This window comes from Anser anser (assembly GCF_964211835.1).
Source record: "Anser anser genome assembly, chromosome: 19".
Classification (NCBI taxonomy): domain Eukaryota; kingdom Metazoa; phylum Chordata; class Aves; order Anseriformes; family Anatidae; genus Anser; species Anser anser.
The window spans coordinates 8,302,495-8,325,823 of NC_139740.1; the positions used below are offsets into that span (position 1 = coordinate 8,302,495).

General features: G+C 42.3%; 1 protein-coding gene across 1 annotated transcript in view; it reads left to right on the plus strand.

Annotated features, from left to right (window-relative positions):
- The window catches only part of GRB2 (growth factor receptor bound protein 2), a 51,394-nt gene extending 28,546 nt beyond the window's left edge, over positions 1-22,848 (plus strand). Inside the window, exons 3-6 of the mRNA XM_083805641.1 lie at positions 11,358-11,455; positions 16,607-16,729; positions 19,033-19,201; positions 20,569-22,848. Of these exons, the coding sequence (XP_083661767.1) occupies positions 11,358-11,455; positions 16,607-16,729; positions 19,033-19,201; positions 20,569-20,754 (576 nt within the window). The 3' untranslated portion in view covers positions 20,755-22,848. The remainder of the gene's footprint in view (positions 1-11,357; positions 11,456-16,606; positions 16,730-19,032; positions 19,202-20,568) is intronic.
- The last annotated feature ends 481 nt before the right edge of the window (positions 22,849-23,329 follow it).

Here is a 23,329-nt window from a genome sequence, read left to right on the forward strand (position 1 = left end):
CTTAGTTTTTTCTTTAATACGGCATATATTTTACAAGATAAAATTACACTGGAAGACTTCTCTTCCCAGTAATGTTGCTGGTAGTCTAGTTAACAGGAATTCACCTCTTGTCTTGATCTTCAGAAGCTTACTAGACCTTCTGCTTCTGTACTTGTGATTGCATTTTCACTGGAAAAGCCAGCTAGAGAAGCTTGCAGATCAAGTTGTGATTTACTTCCTTAAAAAAAAAAAGTCTGTTATGATCACTCTTGAAACTTTTCTTTAAGGCCTTTATTGGTTGTATCTTTTCTTAGTGTGCTTTAAAATGTAGCAGGTAGTGTTTCTAATTTTCTTTCCCACCGAAATTCAGTTGCTTCTCGATAGCTGTTTTGGGCAACCTTTCCATTTTTTCCTTCTGGATTTTTTGTGGCAGACAGTTAAAGCGCTGGTGTCTGCTTGTGTGAGGCATGTGCATTTTTTTCTTTATTTTTTTCAAAGTTTTCAGTAAAGTACTTCAAGGCTGTAGTTTCCCTAATGTCACTGGGGGCATGTTGTTGTCACTTAAATGTCCAAGCACCCGTGCATCCTTGAATACCAAGTCTAGTAGTCAACTGACATTGACAGCCTGTTTTATAAGCAACCAGGGAGACCTGAGAGTTATGGGAAGGATTGTAAAAATATTTAGAAAACCACAATCTAGCTTAAGTAGCGGTGCTTCACTGTCACACTTGAAGGCTCTGAGTATCTTTCTGCAATATTGAGTATGATAATACTGTATTCATAAGATGAGTGATGAAATAGAGCATGCTTATAATATTTGTGGCAATGATTAGTTGAGTTGGGCTTATGTATGTGGAAGATAGAATTTAAAATGTTCTTGACAGTTTGAAGAAGTACATTAAAAAAACAGGAAGATGTACGGCAAGGATTAATGTACTGCCACATGCGTGGGCAGAAATAATCAACTGCACCGACACAGGATGGGGAATAACTAGCAAGGTATCAGTTCCTCTGAAAATACCCCAAGCAATACAGTGGAAAACTGATTGAAATCAAGGTGAGGTCATGCTCTTAAGACAAGCAAAACTCACAATGAGATGTACAGATAAAGGAGTAATACTACTTCAACATGCAGATTATTCCACTCAGTGCATGTAAGGCCTTGGCCATGAAGTACTGCTGTCTAATTTAGAGTCTGCAAGACAACTGTAAAACTGCCTTCTAGCCCCACATCCTAAATTTCTGAGCCAAGACTGATAGCGTCCAGGTTGTTCTGCTTATTCCTCTTGTTCCCTCCTGACCAGCTTTTCCAGCACTGAGGCAGAGTTGCCTTACGTGGTGTGATATTTTTGAGGGGTGCAAAATGGGCTGAGCGTTATCCAACTTGGATTGTCTGCAGGCACGTTCTGGGAAGGTCTGTGTTACCCAGCTGTTCGTAAGCTGTTCATCTTCTGCAGTGCATCCTTTTAGGCTTTAACCTGTGATTACCTGTGTATCATAGCAACTCCGTTGTGTACAAACATTAGAATTGATGTAATAGGGCACCTCTTTACAGGGATCAATTGCTTGATACTGCTCAAGAAATAACTAATCCCATCTGGTTAAATGTAGTCAGTAAATGCCTTGAGTTTGTGTGCTAGAAGGGCTTGATTAGGACCACTGGTACAGATGCGGAGTGTTGGACTTTGTGGTTTCTTGGACAGTGAAATATATCCGAGGTGATGGTACACATACTCTGTTTGGAATAGAAAGCAAGGCTGTCTTCATCCCCACATTTCTCATCTTTCACTCTGGGTGGAGGAGTTTGGGGGATTTTATATCTGTAGAGAATTAGGGGTACCAAGCATGAGATGATTAAGGGCTGGTTTTAACTGTTGCAATACACTGTTTTTCAGTGAAATGCGATCCTTTTCTTGTCCTGTAGTGGATGTTTTAGTCGTGTGACTGCTGTAGTGTGTTAAAGGCAACGTGTGGGACAAATCGCAAGGTTGGTCCTAGTTGTGTTGTGGGTATTTACAGAGGAATTGTTCCTGTTGCGGTTATAGGTGTTTCTACTTCCTCAGAGGTGGTGAAGAATAAATTCTCTGATTGTACATTTTGGTAAGAGATACTCGGACAAAATAGGAGACGTGCAAATAGAAACTGTATCGTATTCAGGTAAAATTGTTATGCAGAGCAAATGAATTTGACAAACTGAATCTAGTCTGACTTGGGACTGCTGTACACATGTACTTTCTCAGGATATCTTTCGAACTTACTGTATGTGACCTGCTGCATTTGTGTGGTAAAGCCATGAAAGGGCAGGCGCAGGTGGAATGGTGAGCACATTATGATTGCTTGTTCTTCGTTACCTTTTTCAATTCTGGTTGATTCGCACATGCCATCAGGTCACGAGTTACACCAGAGCAGCGTGATTACTGAAGAGAAGTTGCATAAATGCGAAATGTATGATTTCGATATGCTTGCAAACTACAAAAAGACCACTGCTGGTATTTCTGCAGTGTGTCTTTGTGAAGTTTGAAAGCAACTCTGCAACGCGCTCACTGGAATGCTTGATAGCTTTTTTATTATTATTTACTGGCAGAGTGACTGTTGACCTTCATCCCTCAGAGGCTGTGCCAAGATTTCTTACAAAAGGCTTATGATTTCATTAAAGGCCTGAAAAGTTGTAGTTGGTTGTACTTGTGTAAATAGTCAGGAGCCTATGATAACAGACGTGTTGTGTGCCTGGTATCCATGCTGCTAAATTTGAAGGGATAGCTGGAAACAGCCCCTCTTTTAAGAGGGCCTGGCACTCAGAGCATTTGCATTAGCAGCAGATCCAGGAATAGAAACCAGGAGACCTTATTCTGGCCACTACATAAAAGCAGTTTTCTTCTCAAAATTGAGGATTTATTTGGATGCTTAAGGCAATGTATATTCTGTTCTTTATGTACAGATGGCCATATATGCATTTGGTTTATTTTGGGGGGGGCGGATTTTGAATGTTTTGCAAATATAGCAGGATCTTACTCAGAATTCAAGGCTGTTTTCTTTCATCACTGAAGGAGCAGAGGATGCCCGAGCTCTCTAGGTTTCAGAGCGTTGCCTGTTCTTCAGCTTCTGTGCTTCACTGGGGGTTCCTCTCCTGGGACCCTGTTAATAGCTAAATCAAACAGTGCTCATCTGTTTACTTCTTAAATAAAATTCAGTGAGGAAAGATGCTCATTTGCAAACAGGTGACCATCCCCACTCTACCTGGGTAAACTAATCCACATGGCACAACAGAAAACTGACAAAATGCCGTGTTCTTCACTGCTTCCAAGTTAAGTGTGGCTTGAGTTTGAGATTAAGGAAGGATGTTTTGTCGTCTGTTTCCGTGATAACATCCTGAGCACTACAGCTAGTTATAAAAGACTGCTGGTCTTTAGTCACTGTAAACTAACCCTTAGTCTGTTAGGGAAAAACAACACTCCCCTTCCTCTTTTTCCCAAACTGTTCTTGTGAATCCTGTATCATTCTGCTCTCTGCGTGCACAAGCCAAGCTGTGCAGCCTAGGCTGCGATAGCAATCTTTTTTCTTTGTTTGCACTCCATTTTGATCAAGTACTGAAATGAGACAGTGCGTTCACCGCAATGTTGAAATGTTGACAGCTGAACAATAATCCTTGCATTAGGAAGTTTGTAAGAATTAGCGTTTACTTAAGCACCATAAAAATTACTGAACATAATAGGAATCGCACGTCTGAGAGTCCCTGCTGTTACTGAAACCTTTGGGGGTCTTCTGTAACTACTTCTGGCTCTGTAAAGCTATTTCTGTTTGGGTTGTAAAATCACCAGTGCTGTTTTTTCTGCAGGTTAATGTTCTTTCTGTAGCAGAGGTTTTGCATCCACCTGCTTGAAAATGTGCAATTTGTGATTCACAGATTCACAGATTTCTCTAGGTTGGAAGAGACCTCAAGATCATCGAGTCCAACCTCCGACCTAACACTAAGTACTCCACTAAACCATATCCCTAAGCTCTACATCTAAACGTCTTTTAAAGACCTCCAGGGATGGTGACTCCACCACCTCCCTGGGCAGCCCGTTCCAATGCTTAATAACCCTTTCGGTAAAGAAGTACTTCCTAACATCCAACCTAAAACTCCCCTGTCGCAACTTTAGCCCATTCCCCCTCGTCCTGTCACTAGGCACGTGGGAGAATAGACCAACCCCCACCTCTCTACAGCCTCCTTTCAGGTAACTGTAGAGAGCGATGAGGTCGCCCCTGAGCCTCCTCTTCTCCAGGCTGAACAAGCCCAGCTCCCTCAGCCGCTCCTCGTAAGACTTGTTCTCCAGACCCCTCACCAGCTTGGTCGCCCTTCTCTGGACTCGCTCGAGCACGTCCATGTCCTTCCTGTAGCGAGGGGCCCAAAACTGAACACAGTACTCGAGGTGCGGCCTCACCAGAGCCGAGTACAGGGGCACAATCACTTCCCTCGACCTGCTGGCCACACTGCTTCTTATACAGGCCAGGATGCCGTTGGCCTTCTTGGCCACCTGAGCACACTGCTGGCTCATATTCAGCCGACTATCCACCAATACTCCCAGGTCCTTCTCGGCCAGGCAGCTTTCCAGCCACTCATCTCCCAGCCTGTAGCTCTGCTTGGGGTTGTTGCAGCCCAGGTGCAGGACCCGGCACTTGGCCTTGTTGAACTTCATGCAGTTGACCTCAGCCCATCGCTCCAGCCTATCCAGATCATATATCTATGATATCTATAGTATATCTGTGATATCTATAGTTTAACCTTTATACACGCGGCGATAGTGGGAGGACTAATGTAAAGAGAAAATTCTGCAATCACTGTGGCTGGCATCTCCAGCCTTCACGAGCAACGTAGGCTGAACGGGTGAATTTGTAATGTTATCTCCATGTTTGTGCTAGTGGAAACTTCCTACACAGAAGGAAACGTGAGTGAAGATGAGAAGAGAACTATGGCAAAGTTCTTTGAGCAGTGCTGATGCTTTCCAGGATCTCCCTTAGCTATTTTGGAGGTCACTACAATATACTTCTTTTTTTTTTCTTCCATCTCTATGCCATATAATCTGAAGAAGTTGAGCTATTGAGAAAGATTTGTTGTCTAGGTTGGTCTTTTTTTAATCTGTCTCCTATTATTAGGCGAGGAAAAAAGTCTTTGTAATTGATGGAGGGGTAGAAGGCTTTTGCCACAGGGAAAGTGGTGGCATAAGACTTGTAGGGCCTGAGAGGCAGGGTAAGTTTGTCTGTGCTGAGCTTTGTCCTGGAGGCTAGACGTGATTGTACCTAGATAACTTAAAGGCGTCTGTTGTGTTCTTGTGTTATGTCCAAAAAATCCAGATGATTTTGAAGTGAAAGCTTGAATGCTAATTTCTAGCTGCATTTCTGTCTTCAGACTTTGCTTTGTTGCCACATTCTTTCTTTACTGTGCTTGCCAGCCAGTGTTTCTGGATTTCCTTGACCACTCCTCACGTCTACCTCTTGTATTTGGAGTTCTCTGTTGCGTGGAATTAAAATTGCACCTTGCCTTTATTTCACGTAGTTCAAATTAACATGCTGTAATATAACACAACGACTTCTCCCCGTCAGACCTTTGTGAAAGTTAGGGGTGTACTGAATTTACCTATAAAAGCTCGTATGGTTGGAATGAGCCTCCAGTGATCCATAGATGTGTGCAACAGGCTTAAAGGAAAATGTTATTTATAGTTTGGAAGGAGACTTAGCTCCTAGAGTGGCTGTGCCCCGTGACTTTGATTGTCATTCATGATTTGTAGTCTTTCAGCATTGCTTTTTTATCTTACTTTCAGCTTTCTGGGTTCCTTCAAAAGGAATAGAAATAACTTTATGAAAAGAAGATGCGTAAAGACAGCACTACGTAGCCCAGGCACTAGCTTTTGATTTGCACGCTTGGAAACGTGCTCTCCGTGATTCTTGGGTTCAGCTTGGCCTGCTGTGGTCTTTTTGTGCATTTCAAAGGATAAAGGTGGAAGAATTGTTTCTATTAACACATTATCACTTTATATATTGCAAACTACACACCTGATTTGGGTATTGTACTATAATACTTGGTAGCTGACTGCAGTTCAGGAAAGAATCTTTCACTGGCTATTTCTAGTTACACCTGCTCTGGCTCCTAGTTGCTTTCACAGCTTCCTAGATCCACCTTGAGAGCAAATATTCAGCCTTAAAGGAGTCATGTCCAAACCTGCTGCTTCAGGTTTTGATGTGAAAAATGTATATTTTCATTGTTAGGTGATATTATGATAAATTGTACGCAAGAAAAAGCCTAAAATATTTTTAGCAGTTGGTGTTCTTGAGCTAGTCACCTTCAGTTGTCTGATGTATCTCTTTGCGTCGAGTGTTTGAAGTTGAAATGAACTGTCATCCTTGTCATGAGGAATAAACCAGGGAAATAAAGGTTGTGCTTTGCCTTGCCCTGAGTTACAGTGCCATTTTGACTTGCACGCTACCCGAGGTTTTCTTAAGATGCCGTTTCCTCAGTACAGCCGCCTTGGTGGTGGCGTTAGGCAGCCAGAGGGAGGAGGCTACATTTGCTCGGAGGAGGTTCTGCAGCACGGGCATGAGGCAGGGAGGAGATGCAGTTTGCCAGGCAGTGTCTCGGGCTCTCTTACAGTACTATGGAGAGATGAATTTTAATACTCTGTGGTGCCACTGCAGTGACTTTGGGGAAGGAATAAGCCCTAGAATGGGCTGTTGAACTTACTCCATTGAATCCAGCTGTTTGAAGCCTTGTAGCGGTGGCTGCCTGCATGTGATGTGGCTGCTTTGTGTTTGTACCTCTCTCCATGGCGCAGAACAGGAGCTGTTTTCCTCTGAAAGGAAAAGCTGTGTTAAAGCACTTTGGAGTAGGGTGAGAGCTGCCAGTCCTGGAGCCTCCAGCGCTGCTCGATGTCACTAGGACTCAATAACTGACCTCCCAGCCACCATTCCACCCTGGGATGAGTAATTTCTGGGCTTAAACATTTCAATTGCAGCATTGCTGGCTTGGAATCATTTGTTTACTTTTTAAAATTTAATTCCTGCCCTAGCATGAGTGTTGTGAGCACTTTCCTTGGATTCCTGAGACTTTGAGAGTGTTTTTAATATACTGCCTTGTTTTCTTTGTGGCAGTGTCAGCACAACTTCGTTCAGGAGGAAAACCACATTGGCAGCTAGCAGGTTGTTGTAGTTGAGAGCAGTTGTTACCTTCTGTTTCAGTTAGCACAGCCAGAATCCCAAAACCTCACAGTTCAGGGGAAGCAGCTGGGTTCAGCCAAAACTCAGAGCCCTCTGTGAACAAGTTTCTTGGCTTTTGTCTCGCCAAAACCCAGGCATTCTGATGGATTTGGCTAAATTTGCAAACATGTAAATACGTTTGAGGCCTTATGTTTAGTTTTATGTTTGCATATGGGAGCCAGTCTGCTTGTCGTGTCCCTGTTTAGTCTCTGTGTGTTCCTGAAAGATGCTTGGCTTTGAGAGTATCGGGACTAGTGCAACAATTCATGAGTATGGAAAGGCTGTGCTTAGAAATCTTCACCAGGTAGGGGGTCGAAAGTGGCCAAGAATACTTTCTGCGAGCAGTTTCGGCCAAAACTTCGTGATTGCCTTGTTGTGTAGCTCTTGAGCAGTGCTGTTTCTCCATTTCCATGGGAACAGATGGGCTCTCATTGATAAGAGATCTATTATCAAACCAGGAAACTGGCAGGCAGCAGTTGAGCCAATATTACTGTAAAACGGGGCTGACTACAGACTGAGGACATCACATGGCAGTATGTGTTCGAATGTAGTGGCTAAAAATATCCTTCCTTCTTCCTCCTCTCAGGCACAGATGCCCCAGTGTGAAAGGAGGAGTCGCTCTGTCGTAAGCCTGATTAGATCTGTAGCAGACGTGGGGACTGGCTGCAGAGGAATGCTTTATGGTTTGACCTGTATGCAGAGCAGCAGCTTTTAACAGTTGATGAGATAAATGTGGGCCTTTTAGATTTTTTTTCACAAACTCTGAAGGCTGTCTTGATTTGGAGCAGTAATCTTTGTTTCATTTTGTTGCTTAATTTGTCTGCATTTATTTGCACTTAGGGAAACTTTCAAAGGAAAATTCAGTGATATATGTGATACTTAAACTAAATTTTATAGCTTTGGGAAGTCTAGAAAAATCTTATGATAGTTCAAGTTAGGAATCTTTATTTTTCTTACAGGCATAGAACTGGTTTTTAGGTATTCAGGTAAGAAATTGTAGTCCTGATTATTATCTGAAAATCTGTTGAAAGCCAGCTGGAGATACGGACTAGGTGGACAGACTGGATGCTTGAAATGTTTTGCAGCAAAACAATTTAATTACATAATGTCGGTTCTTTCATTTCGGTGGGTTTAAGGTTAAAAGAAAAAAGAGAGCAATGTCAGGTGTAAGCATGTAGGCTGGATTCCCCAGTGCAGAGATTTCCTCCGTGTTCTTGACTTGCTTTTCAGTTGTATTTCAGTAATGGTTGGTAGTGGCACAACTTTTTGAAAGCTGAAATTTTATCTGACTGTTCTGTAGCTGTCATAGCAATAGGTACCTAACTTTGTAGCAGCCACCAGAATTACTGCCCTGTGCACGTGACTGCAGAGTCGTCCTCAGTTTGAGGTGCTTCAGTACAAGTCACTTTTGCTTGACTAAGCACACTGGGAGCAGCTCCAGGGGTGCTTATTCGCGACGCTGTCAGAACAAATGATTTTGTAGACATCTGTATCGTGGAGGTGACTTCTCTTTAAACGAGACTTGAACGTGGAGCTTTCCAAAGACGGTAAATTCTGTTGCTCCAGGAAAGGAGCACACTGAAAAGCCCAGAAATGGGCAAACAAAGGTGCCTCCAGGGTGACTGTGTGTGTATAAGCTCTTTAGTACATAGTATAGGACACGGATAGTTTAGCTATCTGCCAGGGTGTGAATGGAGCTGTGACAACTGGTTGAAATAATCCTAGAAAGGACAACCACCTATGAAGATGCTTCAGTCCTGTATGAAGCAGAAAGAAGTCCTTGTGGCAAAGTGAGCCAGGGAAGTGGGGAGCTCTGGAGGATTCATTATCACAGCAGAAGCCCCCTGAACAGGTTGGACATGCACATATGTAGGCAATTCACCTTACCGTGCCTTTCATCCAGCTGTTTTTTTCCTGTCACAGAGCTTAATGCATGCCTCAGCAGTGCTCCCTCACTGGCATTTGGCTTCGGGCCAGGCATTAATGAGTACCCCAAGCCCTCTGTGATTTGGCTCCTCCAAACCTATTAGCATATCTTCAGAGCAAGATAAAACTCATTAACATAATTTACATTGGGGGTTTAGAATTTCTGATAATTTGATTCCTACTGCCAAAAGCACAAATATGTGGTAATATTTTTCATATGAAGCTACAGCTTTTCTGTTTTGTTTTTTAATTTTTGAAAAATAGACTGCCATATCCCTTAACTGCACTCCAGTGGTAGTGAAATGGGTTGGTACACAATCTTATCAGAGGTTTGATCTGTGCATCTCTGATAAAGGAATGGATTCTATTGCATAAGATGTTGCTTATTAGAAATAACAGACACGACACATTTTGATGTTATTTTGTACAGTGACTATGGTGATGGTTTCTAGGGCACATAATAACCAAAATTCCTGATCATACAAGCTCTGTGCCAAAATCTTTGTATGGCTGAGCTGTCGATCAGGGTTCCAACCTTTGCCCTCCACCTCCCTAGTCTCTGCACAATTCACTTTTTTTACATAGCTGTTCTTAACCTCTGTGTTCCCTGTGTAGTATAGCAGAGCTGCCTGCCGGTGTCATCTGGCTGTACTTCAGATCCTGGAGCTGCATCGGTGTCTGCGCAAAATGCTGTCTTGCAGTCAGTGCAGCAGCTGAGATGTGCAGTTTTCTTGCTTAAAGGCGAGTTAACAGACATCAGCTGGTCTGTGTCAACTATTCGTGTGCAAGCTTTCACCTCAGAGCCTGTAACAGAGCCACCATTGAACTGCTCATGACCTGTGGCCAGATTATCCTTGCTAAATGGCTGTAATGCTTGTAAATAAATGGAAACCCAAAGTAGTAACTGCATAAAAGTTAGTTTGAATGTCTTTATCCATACAAAAAGGTTTAAGATGCTTTAGCTAGTAAAGTCCCTTCTTCAACTGAAAGTATCCTGAACTGGGTCATAAAAGTGAGTACCTTTGACCTAAAGGTCAGAGGATGTGGCACTGCTGCTGTGCTCAGTGTCTCGCGGAAGCGCTAGCCCCCGAGGGACATCCTTGGGACCATCAGCCCGTTCAGTCGGGAGTTAAGGAACAGGCAGGTAACTGTTACCCACAGTAATTCACAGTGGCATTTTGAATTCTGTTCTCTTTTTGCTTTAACAGATTCCATTTCAGTAGGTGACTAGGTTTTTCTCTTTTAGATCTAGCAGTCAGCGGTGGGGCAGATTAGGGCGTTAATGTCACACATTTTTGAAAGGCAGCAAAAATTGATCTTCAGAGTTTAATTTTCTGAAGCACTTTTATCAGCTCTAAGCATTTTAAGACCTGCACTTGCAAATTTTTGTCTGCTTTTCCTTTTTAATTTATTCTTGTTGCCCTTCCAAAAAAGAAACATAGTGAGATAGCAAAAATGGAAATAATTGTTTATGACGATTTTTTTGATGGATATCTTCTCTCTTGTTTGTATATAGTCTGTGATCTCTGCGGCTGCATTTGTGTTGACTTTCTCTTTACATTTCCTCATTGTCCTGCGTTCTGGCAACTTTAATCATGTGACACTTTTGTGACTTGAGGCTATAAGTTGTTTTTTTAAACTCACATCTAGCTTTTTGTTGGCCACTGTTGTAAAGCAGAAAAAAAAAAAAAAAGGAAAGCTGAGCAGGAACGAAAGTGCTGGAAAAAAGTATTGTTGTGGTGCTTAATTTTGAAAGGGGCGTGAGCAGGACCTATGTGATGGTTACTTCCAAACCCAAATAAATCCTTTTGGAGAGGGGTAGTTTCAAACTATAGCGTGGTTTTCTTTGTGGAACCTCATACTACTTTGTTCCAGAGGCTATTTTCAGTTGGTGTACCTGGCTTGTTAATCGCACTGTACCACTTAGCAGGGATTCAATGAAAAATAAAACAAAATGTTTAGAGTATGTTTTGAAGTATTGGTTCATGTGAAAAAGCATGGTGTTCTGTCTGTTCTTTGGCTATTTTCAATTACTGGTCCAGCTTCTTGTTCTGAAAAGCTCATGAGATGCAGCGGAGCAGGATGGCTGGCAGCTTGTTTTTTATGGGTTTGCCTTACAAGAGCAGTCTTGGCAATAAGAACTGGAAGAATAAGGTAATATCTTCACCCATTTTGCTGTAACTTGAAATGTGGTAAGCTTATTATTTGTTTCCTTCCTTCAGGTTTTGAATGAAGAATGCGATCAGAATTGGTACAAGGCAGAACTCAATGGAAAAGACGGCTTCATTCCCAAGAACTACATAGAAATGAAACCACATCCGTAAGTAGAGCTTTGATAGGATCTCTTGATCTTTCCACGTGCTTCCCTTCAAACAAGGTGGTTTGCTGCTGAGCACTTTGCAGATTGCTCCTTTCCAGATCTACCAAACTGTATGTCTAGATAAAAGATGGCCATTGAGTTGTATCTCTGGCTGTAGCCTACAATGTTCACAGTAATTTATTTCACAGCTAGCTATGTAGCAGGATATTTGGAAGCTTTTCTAGTTTATTCTCTGGTATTTTGCTGTAGGGTCAGACTGACTGACCTTGGGGGTTGCAGGCTTAAACCAGCAGAAAACTATTTAGTAGAAACTTGTTACCCAGTGTCCCAGGAAAAAGTGTGACTGTATTCTTGTGATGAATTCTTTATTTTACTTAGTGTCGCAGATAAAAGTAAAAATTGAAGCATTTGCAGCTTACCAGAAAAAATGTTTAAGGACATGTGGAGTTAAATTTTTGGTATGTTTGTTGTATTCTAGGTACTGAATCAAAGGATAATTTAGGTTGGACAGAAGCTTCTGAAGGACTGTACCCCAAAAAAAGAGAGGAGGCTGCTTTAGTGCAGCCAAGTGAGAAGTGAAGCAAGGATGTACAAGGAAATTCTGAAATTGTTTAAAGCCTTGTCTAGTTTATCTTGATCTGCTAGTCCAGTGGGGATCATAAATGAATATTGTGATTTCTCCTTCATTGATTTGAGTCGTCATGCATCTTCTAATAACAATTTTGGAAGCATTTGAGTTATACTGTGGTCTTATGTTGACATTCAGCTTGTTCTGTAATCATCCATGTGTTTTTGTTTGAGTGGGATAGAGCTGTCAGTTTTTCTCTTACTGATAACAAAGGGGAATGAACAATATCCAAGCCTACAAGTGAGTGAGTTTGGTTTTAAAGCATAGTTAGTTTGACCTCTTTTGAAGATGTTTAAACTGCTGATGGCAACTGGATGGCGTTAGCTCCATGTGTCAGCAATGCTGGGGAGTGTATTAGCAACCCTGGGAAATCACACAAAAGTTCACGTAGCACAGTGTTTGCTTAGCGGTAACGCAGAGCTCTGAGTAGTCCAGCAGGTCCTACAAAAAGCAAACACCAGGCAGCTGACCAGGTGTGAGAACGAGAATGTTCCTTTTCTCAGGCTGGTATCAGTGTTGCAGGAAGGTACCATGAGAGCTTCTCAAGAGGATTTGGAAAGAAAGCATCTGAGAAAGCCTTTAAATGTTAATTCTGTCAGAGGATCTGAGACTTAAATCCTCCAGCCTCATAGTTTGTTTTAAACAGTGTTCTATCTCGCTTATATTTTGCAAATCTTCCCGTTTGCTTTGTAACTACGAGCAGACAAAGCTGAAAGGGAAATGTGGCATGTCTCGGTCACCAGCTGAGTCACCTGGGTTCTGAAGGGTTAATCCAAATGGCATATCAATTCACAAAGCAAAGAAGTAGACATCAGCATGATACTCAGAAGAGCAGCAGGAAACTCTGGGCAGGGAGGCTTCCTGTGAAGGCACAGCTGTGCAGTTCAGTGGTAGGGCTACCTTTCTGGTTTTAAGGGGGCAGGGAAAGAATTTGCCATCTGTGAAATGGTCTGGATCAGACTTGTGTTCTGTGTGTGTATTCATAATCAGCTGTTCTTTAAGGTATTGCTGAAGTCTTCCACATAAATTGCAAAGTAAGAAATGATCCAAACTAAATGGTTGCACCCAGTGAAGCCAAAAGAATTGTCAAGCTGCTGATTGAAAGGAGTCTGAACGCAGCGTGAGCTTTGCGTTGTACCAACTGGTGCATCGCCCTCTGTGCAGCATCAGCAGTAACGTCTGCATTTGGTTTTGTAGTGCTGACTGGATGAGTTTCTATATTACAGAGCTAGCTGGAAAGGAGTGTTGTGGTGTGTTATCAAGCTTAGCCATTTACTAGGCAAGCTATGGGAATGTCAGTTTCTTTGGCCTAATTCTCTAGGACAAGCTGTAACTTTTATTAATTTTTTTCAGTCATTCCTTAGGAAAGATTCATACGTGCAGAATATTTCTGATGCTTTACGAGTATGTTCTTAAATGGACCATAGTTCCTCAACATAACTTTGGTCTATGGGGTTTTCTTTCTCTTCATTTTTTTTATATTTAAAGTCAAGCTCCTGTTACTCTGTGAATGGCTAAAGTTGCAATGAAATGATAAAGCTGCTTTGACTAAAAATCTTCCTATTTAAATTAAAATGCCTTGGAAACAGCTGGCAGAAAACTTTAAGGATTTGATATTGTTGTTTTGGAAGTGTTATTTTCATTAATCAACTTGTACGCTTCAACTTTCTAACGAGTCAATAAAATTGAGGGGAAAACAAGGATAAACTTGTGAGGCTTCAGGAAGGATGACAGAAGTTCTTCTGAGCTCTTCCAGGTTTCTTTCTGTTTTCCAGAGATGAGTGAATTTTTTATTTTATTTTTTTAAGCTCAGGCTTTCATTTGCAAGTCACATGTAATTGAGAATTATTTGAGAACCAAACAGAATTAAAACACGTTGTAAACAAGAACTGTGTCAGGATATCTCAAGTTGTAATAGAACGTTTGCTTTATGTAACATTTGGCAGAGGTGGAATTAAGGGCTTTCTTATCTCCAACTGTGCCAACAGCCCAGAAAACAAAATACTACCTTTGAATTCTGAAGGAGTTTCATGTAATGGTTTCTCTTGGTTGATTTTGGAGGCAGTGCAGTACAGTGTGAGACAGGTTGGTGTTCTTCCTTCTGGCTCTGCCAGCACCTCAGGTACTGAGAAGAGCACAGGTGCTAACCCATGGAGAATGTACTAAATGCTTGACTGCTTTGTCACTAGAAGTAGGCTGGTTGTAGGAGAAAGCTTTTCATTCCCATTCCCGGGGGTAGGGGGAGTAAAAAGTGCAAAATAAGACCTGCCAGTAAGTTTGTAAATAGGGTGCATCGTTTCATGTGCCAACATAGCTTTACATAATGGAGCTGCGTAGTTAAGCGGTGTGTATAGTCCCCTTACAAGGGAGATGTCCTAGGGTGGTTTGATCTAATGTTGCATGTAGTAAAAGTACCTTTGTGGTTTCATCGTGTTCGATGTAATATGGGGCATGGTTTTGTGTAGCCTCCTGTGGGGAGCAGATGCTGAAGACAGCTAGTGAGAGGAGCTAGGGCTGCCAGTAGCTGAGAGGCTGGTAATCAGGTCCTTCACCTCTAGGGATTGTTGCTGCTTAGAGAGGGGGACTTCGTGGTCTCATGAAAGCTTCAACCTCTCTCAGGAAAGGCTCTACTTCAGGGAGGGTTTTGCAACTTCTATTTGTTATACCAAAACCTTCATTGTGGAAAGTAAACCTTTTGAGTGGAGCTTTTGTTCTTAAATGCTCCTGTCTATGGTCAGTCTCCTGCGTGGTTAAAGGCTGTGGTAAGAGCTTCTATCTCGTACGATCTGTTACTCGGAATTGCCAGCTGTGCTTTTTGGTTGTGCAGACAGCTCTGCTCTTCCCACACTGCGTGACCTACTGCTCAGCCCTTGTTTGCCTTTAGTCTTGGATTAGTCTGGAAGTGCAAATGGGAATGTAGGTAAGGATCCTGTGACCAGGGGCTGTTGGTCGGTGTTACGATATAGTTGCCTGATGTAGGTTCAGTCTTAGTGCCACAGAGGTGGGCAGCCTGTGCCTTTGACTTCTTTGCAGCTGTCAAGAAGCTGAGATGCGGCTTTCACATGCAGCTATTTTCATGGAGCTGCTTATGTGAAAGCTGTTAGGTTGTCGTGACTGCAGGAGAAAGCAAGAAAATAGGCGGCTGAAACAAGCATTGCTAGCACCTTTCCTACCTTTCCTAGAACCGATTTGCATGCCCAGCTCAGCAGTGATCCACAAAGAAGCAGAGGGAACTTGAGGGAACTTTTCTCACTTTGTCTGCATGTAACTCCACTCCTGGCACCTGCTTGAGCTTTGCCATACAGAATCTGTCTTTGATGCCAGTGCTCTGGTATGCTGATCGCTAGGGTCAGAAAGGTTGGACTCTGCGCTGTGGGAATAACCGGCTGCTGAATGAAGCTACTCGTTCTCTCTGTCAAGTAATCATGTCTTGCCACCAGATCTAAAAGAGGCTAGAAATTGTTTTTGATATAAAATGCACTTTCCGTTTGTGCAGGATGGGTCAATCCATAGACAGGATCTTGTTTCTACAGCTGTGATGTTTCTGAAGAAACCTGTGAGTGAACTCCCAGTGTTTCCCTTGTGTTTTGCAACTATTACATAGATATATTTTTAAGGTTCCTACCTGCTAAAAGAGCGATGTTTCTGTGCTTACTCCTTACATGTTCTGTATTGTCTGCTTGGCAAATTGTGACTAGGGCAGGGGTGGCTTCTCCTTGGGGGGCGTAAGTAATAAAGGTGTGTGTAACTACTCTTCAGTGGTTATCTTGGGGCAGTAACAGTGAAAAATTCTGTGATGTCATAGAGGAGTTCAGTGCTGACTAGCCACCAGTGCATAGGCTCCTTTGTAGTCCCTGAACTGATGGTATCATACAGTTTGGGCAATTAAAAGCTTGCATGTTTGTATGGAGACATGAGAGTTTATCCCTTAGCGACAGAGGAAGACTTAGGAGTTGAGCTTCTTGCTTGAGCTAGGCATCTGTTTGTCCTCAGGTTACAGGGCCTGATTGCTAAGATACCAATGCAGACCATAGCAGACATTTTAACTTTGTCCCCAGGTTGTAGCTAGTTCCCATGGTAGTCTTTTTAGTCTCACCAAGTAGGACTTTGTGAAGCAGCTGTGTACATTAGGTTCTTGTGGTTATATGTATGCTAAATATCATAAACGTCTAAAGGGTAGAGTACTGTGCAAAACTGTGAATAACACATGAAATTTTGAGCAGTTGGGTTATTTCCTCCTTCTGAAAATAAATCCTGTAACTTGAGGGTTTCATGCTTACCACATCTCTGCTTTGCTAAATTGGGTGAAATAGGGTGATTGCGAGCGTATCATGGTAGCTTCGTTGCCAGGAGGAAACATTCTGAAAATGGTTCGGTAGCCTGTAGTAGGGTAGCAATGAGGTAGGTGCAGTTTAGGTAATTCTATAAGGAGTCATTTCACCTCGGTGTGAATATCTGTATCAGGCTCTCGCATGAAATGTTTCGAGTTCTTAACTTTCTGTTTTCTTTTCCTCACTCCACAGGTGGTTTTTTGGAAAGATTCCCCGAGCAAAGGCTGAAGAGATGTTAGGCAAACAGAGACATGATGGTGCCTTCCTCATCAGGGAGAGTGAGAGCGCTCCTGGGGACTTCTCTCTCTCAGTCAAGTAAGTAATGCCCAGAAGCGCTTGTGTGGTAATCGTGACACCTAATGCCCATTTTCACTCATGGATAAAGGATGGATGATTGCTAGCGCTGATGAGCAGGAATATTTTTCCAGATGCCTTATAGCATGCCTGTTCTTCCAGTGATATGAATTTTCTTACTCCATCTTCTGTCTTTGTGCAGTACACTTCCAAATGTCTTTTGTGGCTGCTTGGCTCATACTTTGGGGATATTCATGTTGTCTAGCACTGGGACATGGTGCTATGAAAGGAGAGGCCCCTTCCATCGCTCAACAGTGCATTACACCTTCATAGAGAATCCTTCATAGAGAATCTCTCTAGTAACACACAAAAAAAAGAGGAACATTAAGGAGGAACAGTTCACGTCCTTGAGCAACCTTTCTATAAGTACCGGCTCTTAACCAGCAGGAGTTCCTGACAGGTAGCACAGTATAATGTGGGCAATGTCAAAGTATTTCACACTTTTGAAGTCTCTATAAAATAGAGGTATTAGAAACTTGAAAGGGTATGGGATGTAATTGAACATAAGGAGAGGGGAATTCTGTCCTCAGCAGCTGGTTTTCCCTTTTTCTTTATTTTTTTTCCCCCTCGTGTACCAGAAATTAACAAGATTTTCAATCTATTTTAACAATAGATTTAGATCATTCATGCAAGATTCCTAGTTTGCTGTATTTTCTGTGCCTATCAGTGATCTGTCTTAGCAGATTATTTTTTTCTGGTCGTCTTTGGTCTGTAACCAAATTTTCATCATCCTGTACAGCAGCACCGAGTCATGCCAACAGACTGAATTAAGCAACTGATTTTAGAGTTGTTTATATTTCTGTTGGATACAATAATCTGAGCTGGAATACTAGATATGAATGGAAGCTTCATTCCAGACATTGCATTCCTTTATGAAACCTAAGGTTATGACAGCATAGTTCTGCCTGCCTGTTCAGTGTTGCCACCTGGTGGTAATATCTCAGTTGCTTTTTTCTGTTTAATTTGGAAAAGCTTTTTTTCCTTCCCTGAACAGTGATCTGCAGCATTTGAAGTGGTGAGAAGCTCTCAGGTTGAGGAAGGGGAGCAGAGGCAGTACCCATGAATTGTTTCGTGTTAGCTTTGTCACCAAGACAGTATCTACGCTTTCAGCCATGGTATAGAAGCTCTTCATGCCAAGTGGGGAATTCTTGCCTCCTGTTTTCAGTGTTTTAGACTAAAGAAAAAATACTGGTGTGCTGTTCATCTGGAAAATCCTGATGGACCCTCTTTGGAGATGCTCTTTATTTAGAATAAAATTGTTGGAAACGTAGCTTCAACTGGATGTCATCATTTGTCAGAAAAAGTTGTTAAAGTAGAACTGAAGTTGCTCCACTACTTGTGAACATCACCTTGTAAGGGTTTTTTGTGCTGTTTTTTTTTTTTGAAAGAGTGGAGAAGTCTGTTTTGCAAGATGTCCTTTTGCATAAGTCCAGACTAGCTGCCAAAAGAAATGATCCTACCCTCCCTGTGGCAGTTCTTTTCCCAGCAACTTACCTTTGATGGGACCGGTGCTTGTGGACTGCATTATCACACAGGCACAGCGGTACTGTGTGAGGGAGGGATGGGCTGAGACTGTGAGAAGTGCAGGACCTTAGCAGGAGTAGCACGAGCTTGAAATGGCTTTGAGTCAATTGTGAAATTGCTGTGTCTGAAGAACTAAACTGAAGCACGTGTTCAATTTCCACTCCACATTTCCAAATACAAGATTTGGAAGGTGCTGTGGTGCAGTTTCTTTAATGTGACCTTGCGCTTGTACCTCAAAGTCCATGGCACGTGTCCTAGGTATCCCGGGCACTGCCTTCAGCAGCTCAGGTGACTGCATGCAAGCATCAAAAAGTACATGTGCTGGATGGCAGCTATGTGGTAATGCAGTGTAAAAAAGCTGAAATAACTGCACGTGCTATTGGAGAAGGAGTGTTGTGACACCAGAAGGCCTCAAACGTCTGCAACTTCAGAGTGGTTGGAAAAGGTGGTTTTAAACTGAAGACCTACTGTAAGAAGAGAGCATCTGAAGCTTGCAGGATTTTTTTAAAAATAATTTCAGTATTTGAATTCTTTCTGTGATCACTGATTTCTGTAAGATGCAACTGACAAATGGTTTTCAAACATCTTTACAACAATGAATTGGTATTTGTACTATCAGTGTCACCAACAGCTTTTACTGTGCCCCAAACAACCTTTTTGTACCCAACTCTTCATGTTCGTGATCCCAGAATGCTCAGTGACTAATAATGTGCTTTTCTGTGTTCTTCACTCCTTCCCAGGTTTGGAAACGATGTGCAGCACTTCAAGGTGCTTAGAGATGGGGCTGGCAAGTATTTCCTCTGGGTGGTGAAGTTCAATTCTTTGAACGAGCTGGTAGATTATCACAGATCCACATCTGTCTCCAGGAACCAGCAAATATTTCTACGGGACATTGAACAGGTGCCACAGGTAAGACCAGTGTCCTCATAGAGCATGTTTTTTAGGCTATTGCAACCACAGTCTGGAGTGGGATTACATCTCAAAGAAAATGAATGGGGATGGAGAAAAGCTGACTTCGCTTTTTTTTCCTGTTGAAGTGTATTTTTGGATCTTGTTGACAGAATTATACTGGAAAATTAGCTGGATGTTTGTGCGAAGTCTACCTGCTAACTCCTAGTCTCCCCTTCAGTCCTGGCAAAATGTTGTTGCTGCTTGGACAGTCGGCTTGTGTTAATGTTTATGGTTACTGTTGAAGTAAGGTTATCTGATTCCTGTGAATTAAGAATGGGTTTACTACTGTTTTAGGACATGGTAAGAAAGGACAGTTCTATTTGTACTGGTTCATAGCCAGAACTACCCCCTGGTAGCAGTGAAGTTTTGGTACTTTCTCGAAGAGGTGGCTACAGGTGGTGGCATATGGAACATCTCTAGCCTGCTGTTTTGAATCTATCCAGCGTAAAGAGGAACCAAAACCTCCTGCTACGTGTCAGTAGAGCAGCTTGTGTGTATGTAACTCTTTTTGTTCCATTTCCCAGGGCAGTCCAAATATTATGTTGGATAAAACTGGATCTTTTGTCAATTCTGGATAAATCCATTGGCCTCTAACTGCAGCATTCTAGTTCTAGCTTGAAGGGGCCGGAACCTCACACTTGTTGGTGCTCTGGGCAGCCTTTGCCAGAGTTCATCTGAATTAACGTACAGCTCTACACAGTTGGGTCAGTGATGAACAGGGGATGAGAAAAGAGCTGGCTGAGAATGACAAGCATGAAGATACTTTGTTAGACTCCCAGTTTTAAGAATGCAAATGCATTTTTAACTTAACCTCTAGCTTTTCCGTAACAATGGAGACATTTGCTGACCAAACGCAATGCTTTGTGGCAAAACTTCCTGATACTGGAGAGGTTTAAGGAAATGTGTAAATGCCAATGTCCAGCTTTGAGGGGGAACTTTGTGTATTTCACTGGTTAGGTAGGTTATTAATATTCATGTTGTTGGTTGCTCTAAACAGGACAAATAAGTAAAAAGGCCATTGTAGTACAGTACAGATTTATGGTAAGTAGTGAACACTGGAAAATAAATACCAGAACATCTGAGACATCTGCTGTCTTTATTTCAGGGTTTTCACAGAAATTTGACTTTTTTCTAAGGTCTTCTATAGACCATGCTTTCCTTTTTTGTCATGTTACAGATGATGGAGGCTGGCTTTCGGGAAAATGAAACAGCCCAAGTGTTTACTGTTAAACTCTGGTGCAAGTTAAAATCCTGCCTGAGGGACCAGGTGTCTCGAGTGCTGTAGATGATTCTCATTTTGCGTATCTTTTTCTTTCCCCTTTCAGCAACCAACGTATGTTCAGGCCCTGTTTGATTTTGATCCCCAAGAGGAAGGAGAGCTGGGTTTCCGCCGCGGAGACTTTATCCAAGTCCTTGACAATTCTGACCCCAACTGGTGGAAGGGAGCCTGCCACGGACAGACGGGCATGTTTCCACGCAACTATGTGACCCCAGTGAATCGGAACATCTAGAGATAAATATTAGAGATTATTTAAAGAAACGAGAGAAACAGTAAATACACATACAGAGCCTAACTGCAGCCAGTGACCTAAAATCACACGGCGATAAAACCTGAGTCACCTTTCACCGTGAGGTGATCCTCCTTCACAGTACGGAACTTCAGGGGTGGGGTGGGGGGGGAAGAGTTCAACTTACACGCCAAAACTTATCTTAGGAAAAAAAAAAAGAGAAAAAAAGAAAATAACAGATTTCCTCAGCTGCTCCTGGGTTACCCCCTTTCATTCACTCTTCTTGTTTCCCCCTCCTCCTCTGTCCATCAGTGCATGAAGTTTTAATGCCATATAAAGTCCTAGCCATGCAGTTAAAGGAAAAGGGAGAAACTCTGCTGGTATTTTCTCTCTCTGCAAACGGTCTTCATTTGACATGAAGGGACATGAGAGAAGAACCAAATCCACAGTCCTGCCTTTAAAAAAAAAAAAAAACAAATCATCAGTCTGCTTTTGCCTTCAACATTCAGCTCTTCTTGCCTGGGAAAGATGAGGTGTTGCTCTAATTTTTGTCTCTTCTCCTTTGGCACTTTCTTCTGAAGCTCAGCAGCTTCCAAGCAGGGGAAGGGAGAAGAGTTATGTGGCTTTTTGTTTTGTTTTTTCTTTTGAGTCACAGAGCTGCTTTCAGAAACTCCAACCTACAACTGAAGTCTAATGCTGTGCTGACAGCTTTTTTGTTTTTTCTTAAAGGTGTACGGTTGAGCACATTCTGTAATTTTTTCCATAGTGCCTTTCCCTTATTTTCTTTTTTATTATTTTTTAAGTTAAAAGGACAGTCCAGAGCTTTTCAGAGGGTTTTTTTTCTGCCTATGTGTAAATAAATACTTCGGGGCGAGGGGTGTAGAGGAGGGTGGCTTTATCAACGGACATTTGAGAAAAATCTACAACCAGAGATGGAGCTTTAATCTTAAGATTTGTCTTACTGTTTGACTTTCCTTATTCCAAGGGGGGGAAAAAAATCAAGGCATTCAGTGGCAGCTTAGGCTGCTCAGTGGTGGGGAGCTGCAACCAGGAGCCTCAAAAGATATAAGAGAAACCGGGGAAGGTATGTCCAGGGAAAAATTTTGAGGGAGAATATTTTGGGGAGGGAGGGTTAAGGGGGGGGAATTTGAGAAAGAGTAGTCCTGAGATGTCCTATAAAATGTACATTCCTTTGATGGAAAACTTTATAATGCAGAAAAACCTCAAGAAATAGTGCTTGAAACCATTTTATGCTATTAGTGAATGTTTCTACGTGATGCATGTAATCAGCCTGTCTCTTTTGCCTGGATAGGGAGTATTTGCAGTCGTGTTGCTCATGAAAAGTGGGGTTGGCATCACTGTTCTCCAGTTTCTCCTCCCTCCTCAGGTCAGTGTTACTGTTAAAGTAGATTTCCCTCCACCTCGCTCCCCATTCACAGCAGGCTGTGTGATGACTGTAATCCCCACCCCTTACCATAATGGCATTTACTGTGGCCATTTGCTCTTCCACCAGAGCAGTGTGACGTTAAATTGGATGGGAAGAAAAGCTATCAAACCACATTGCTCTCTGTGCCAATCTTCGCTTGCGTTATTTTTCCTTTTGGTGGCCGCTTGGCCGTATCCCTTCACCCCACCAACGAATCCAAAAACTGCGGTGGAGATCTCCTCCCGCCCTGCATAAGCACGGGCAATCTTTTGTTGGAGGGTGCCTTTTTTTGTACTAAATGTTACAAGTTTTATTCCTGAGATGGACTCTGCCTTACACTTTGATTTTCCAGCAGATAAAAGAGAGAGCTATCCTGTAGAGTATTACTTTCTCCCCCTCTCCTTGCTAGCTGTCACTCACTTTCTTCCTTCTTTGTAAAGTGATTGGAAAAGGAATCTATGGCATTCTACACCTGGACCATTTGATTGTTTCCTTATTTTGGAATTGGTGTATATCATGCAGCCTTGCAGACATATGTCTTGTGTGTGTATATATATTAAAAAAAAATCAGTGTTTAAATAAAAAAGGCCTATGTACTTAATCCTTTAACTCTGCAGCAGCATTTGGTAGATAGTAATTAACTGTGAATAATAAATATACATTGAATTCTTCACTTGAGCATCTGTCTGTTATTTCAGCTGACCAAAATATAGCTGATGGAGCTAATTTATAAGTGCTCAGCCTCTGTAGCATCACAATTAGATCTCAGCATGCTTAGCCAAATTCATGTTGCTCTTTCAATCTGTCAACCGAGAACCGTGTCACTTAACCACATGTGCTGGTGTGAATAGCGAAGGGGGGAGAGGAACAATCAGGTCGCTGTCAGAAGGGCAAACAGTATCTATTAGTGGAGTGGGAGGGTGGCACTTGAGCTTTTCTTCATCTGCTTTTTTTCTCAGCTCTTTTTGTAACCACTCAAGCGGCCCTGTGGTGCTGACTCTAATGCAGTAAGGAGCCAGTAACGGAGAGCGATACGCTGGTTATTTCTGGAGGGTCTTGCTAAAGGACAGAGGGAAAGATGAGCATATGGCTTATGTAACAGCAGCAGCTCCAGTTCAGACTGTCACAGAAGCTTTGGCTCTGCGTGGTCAG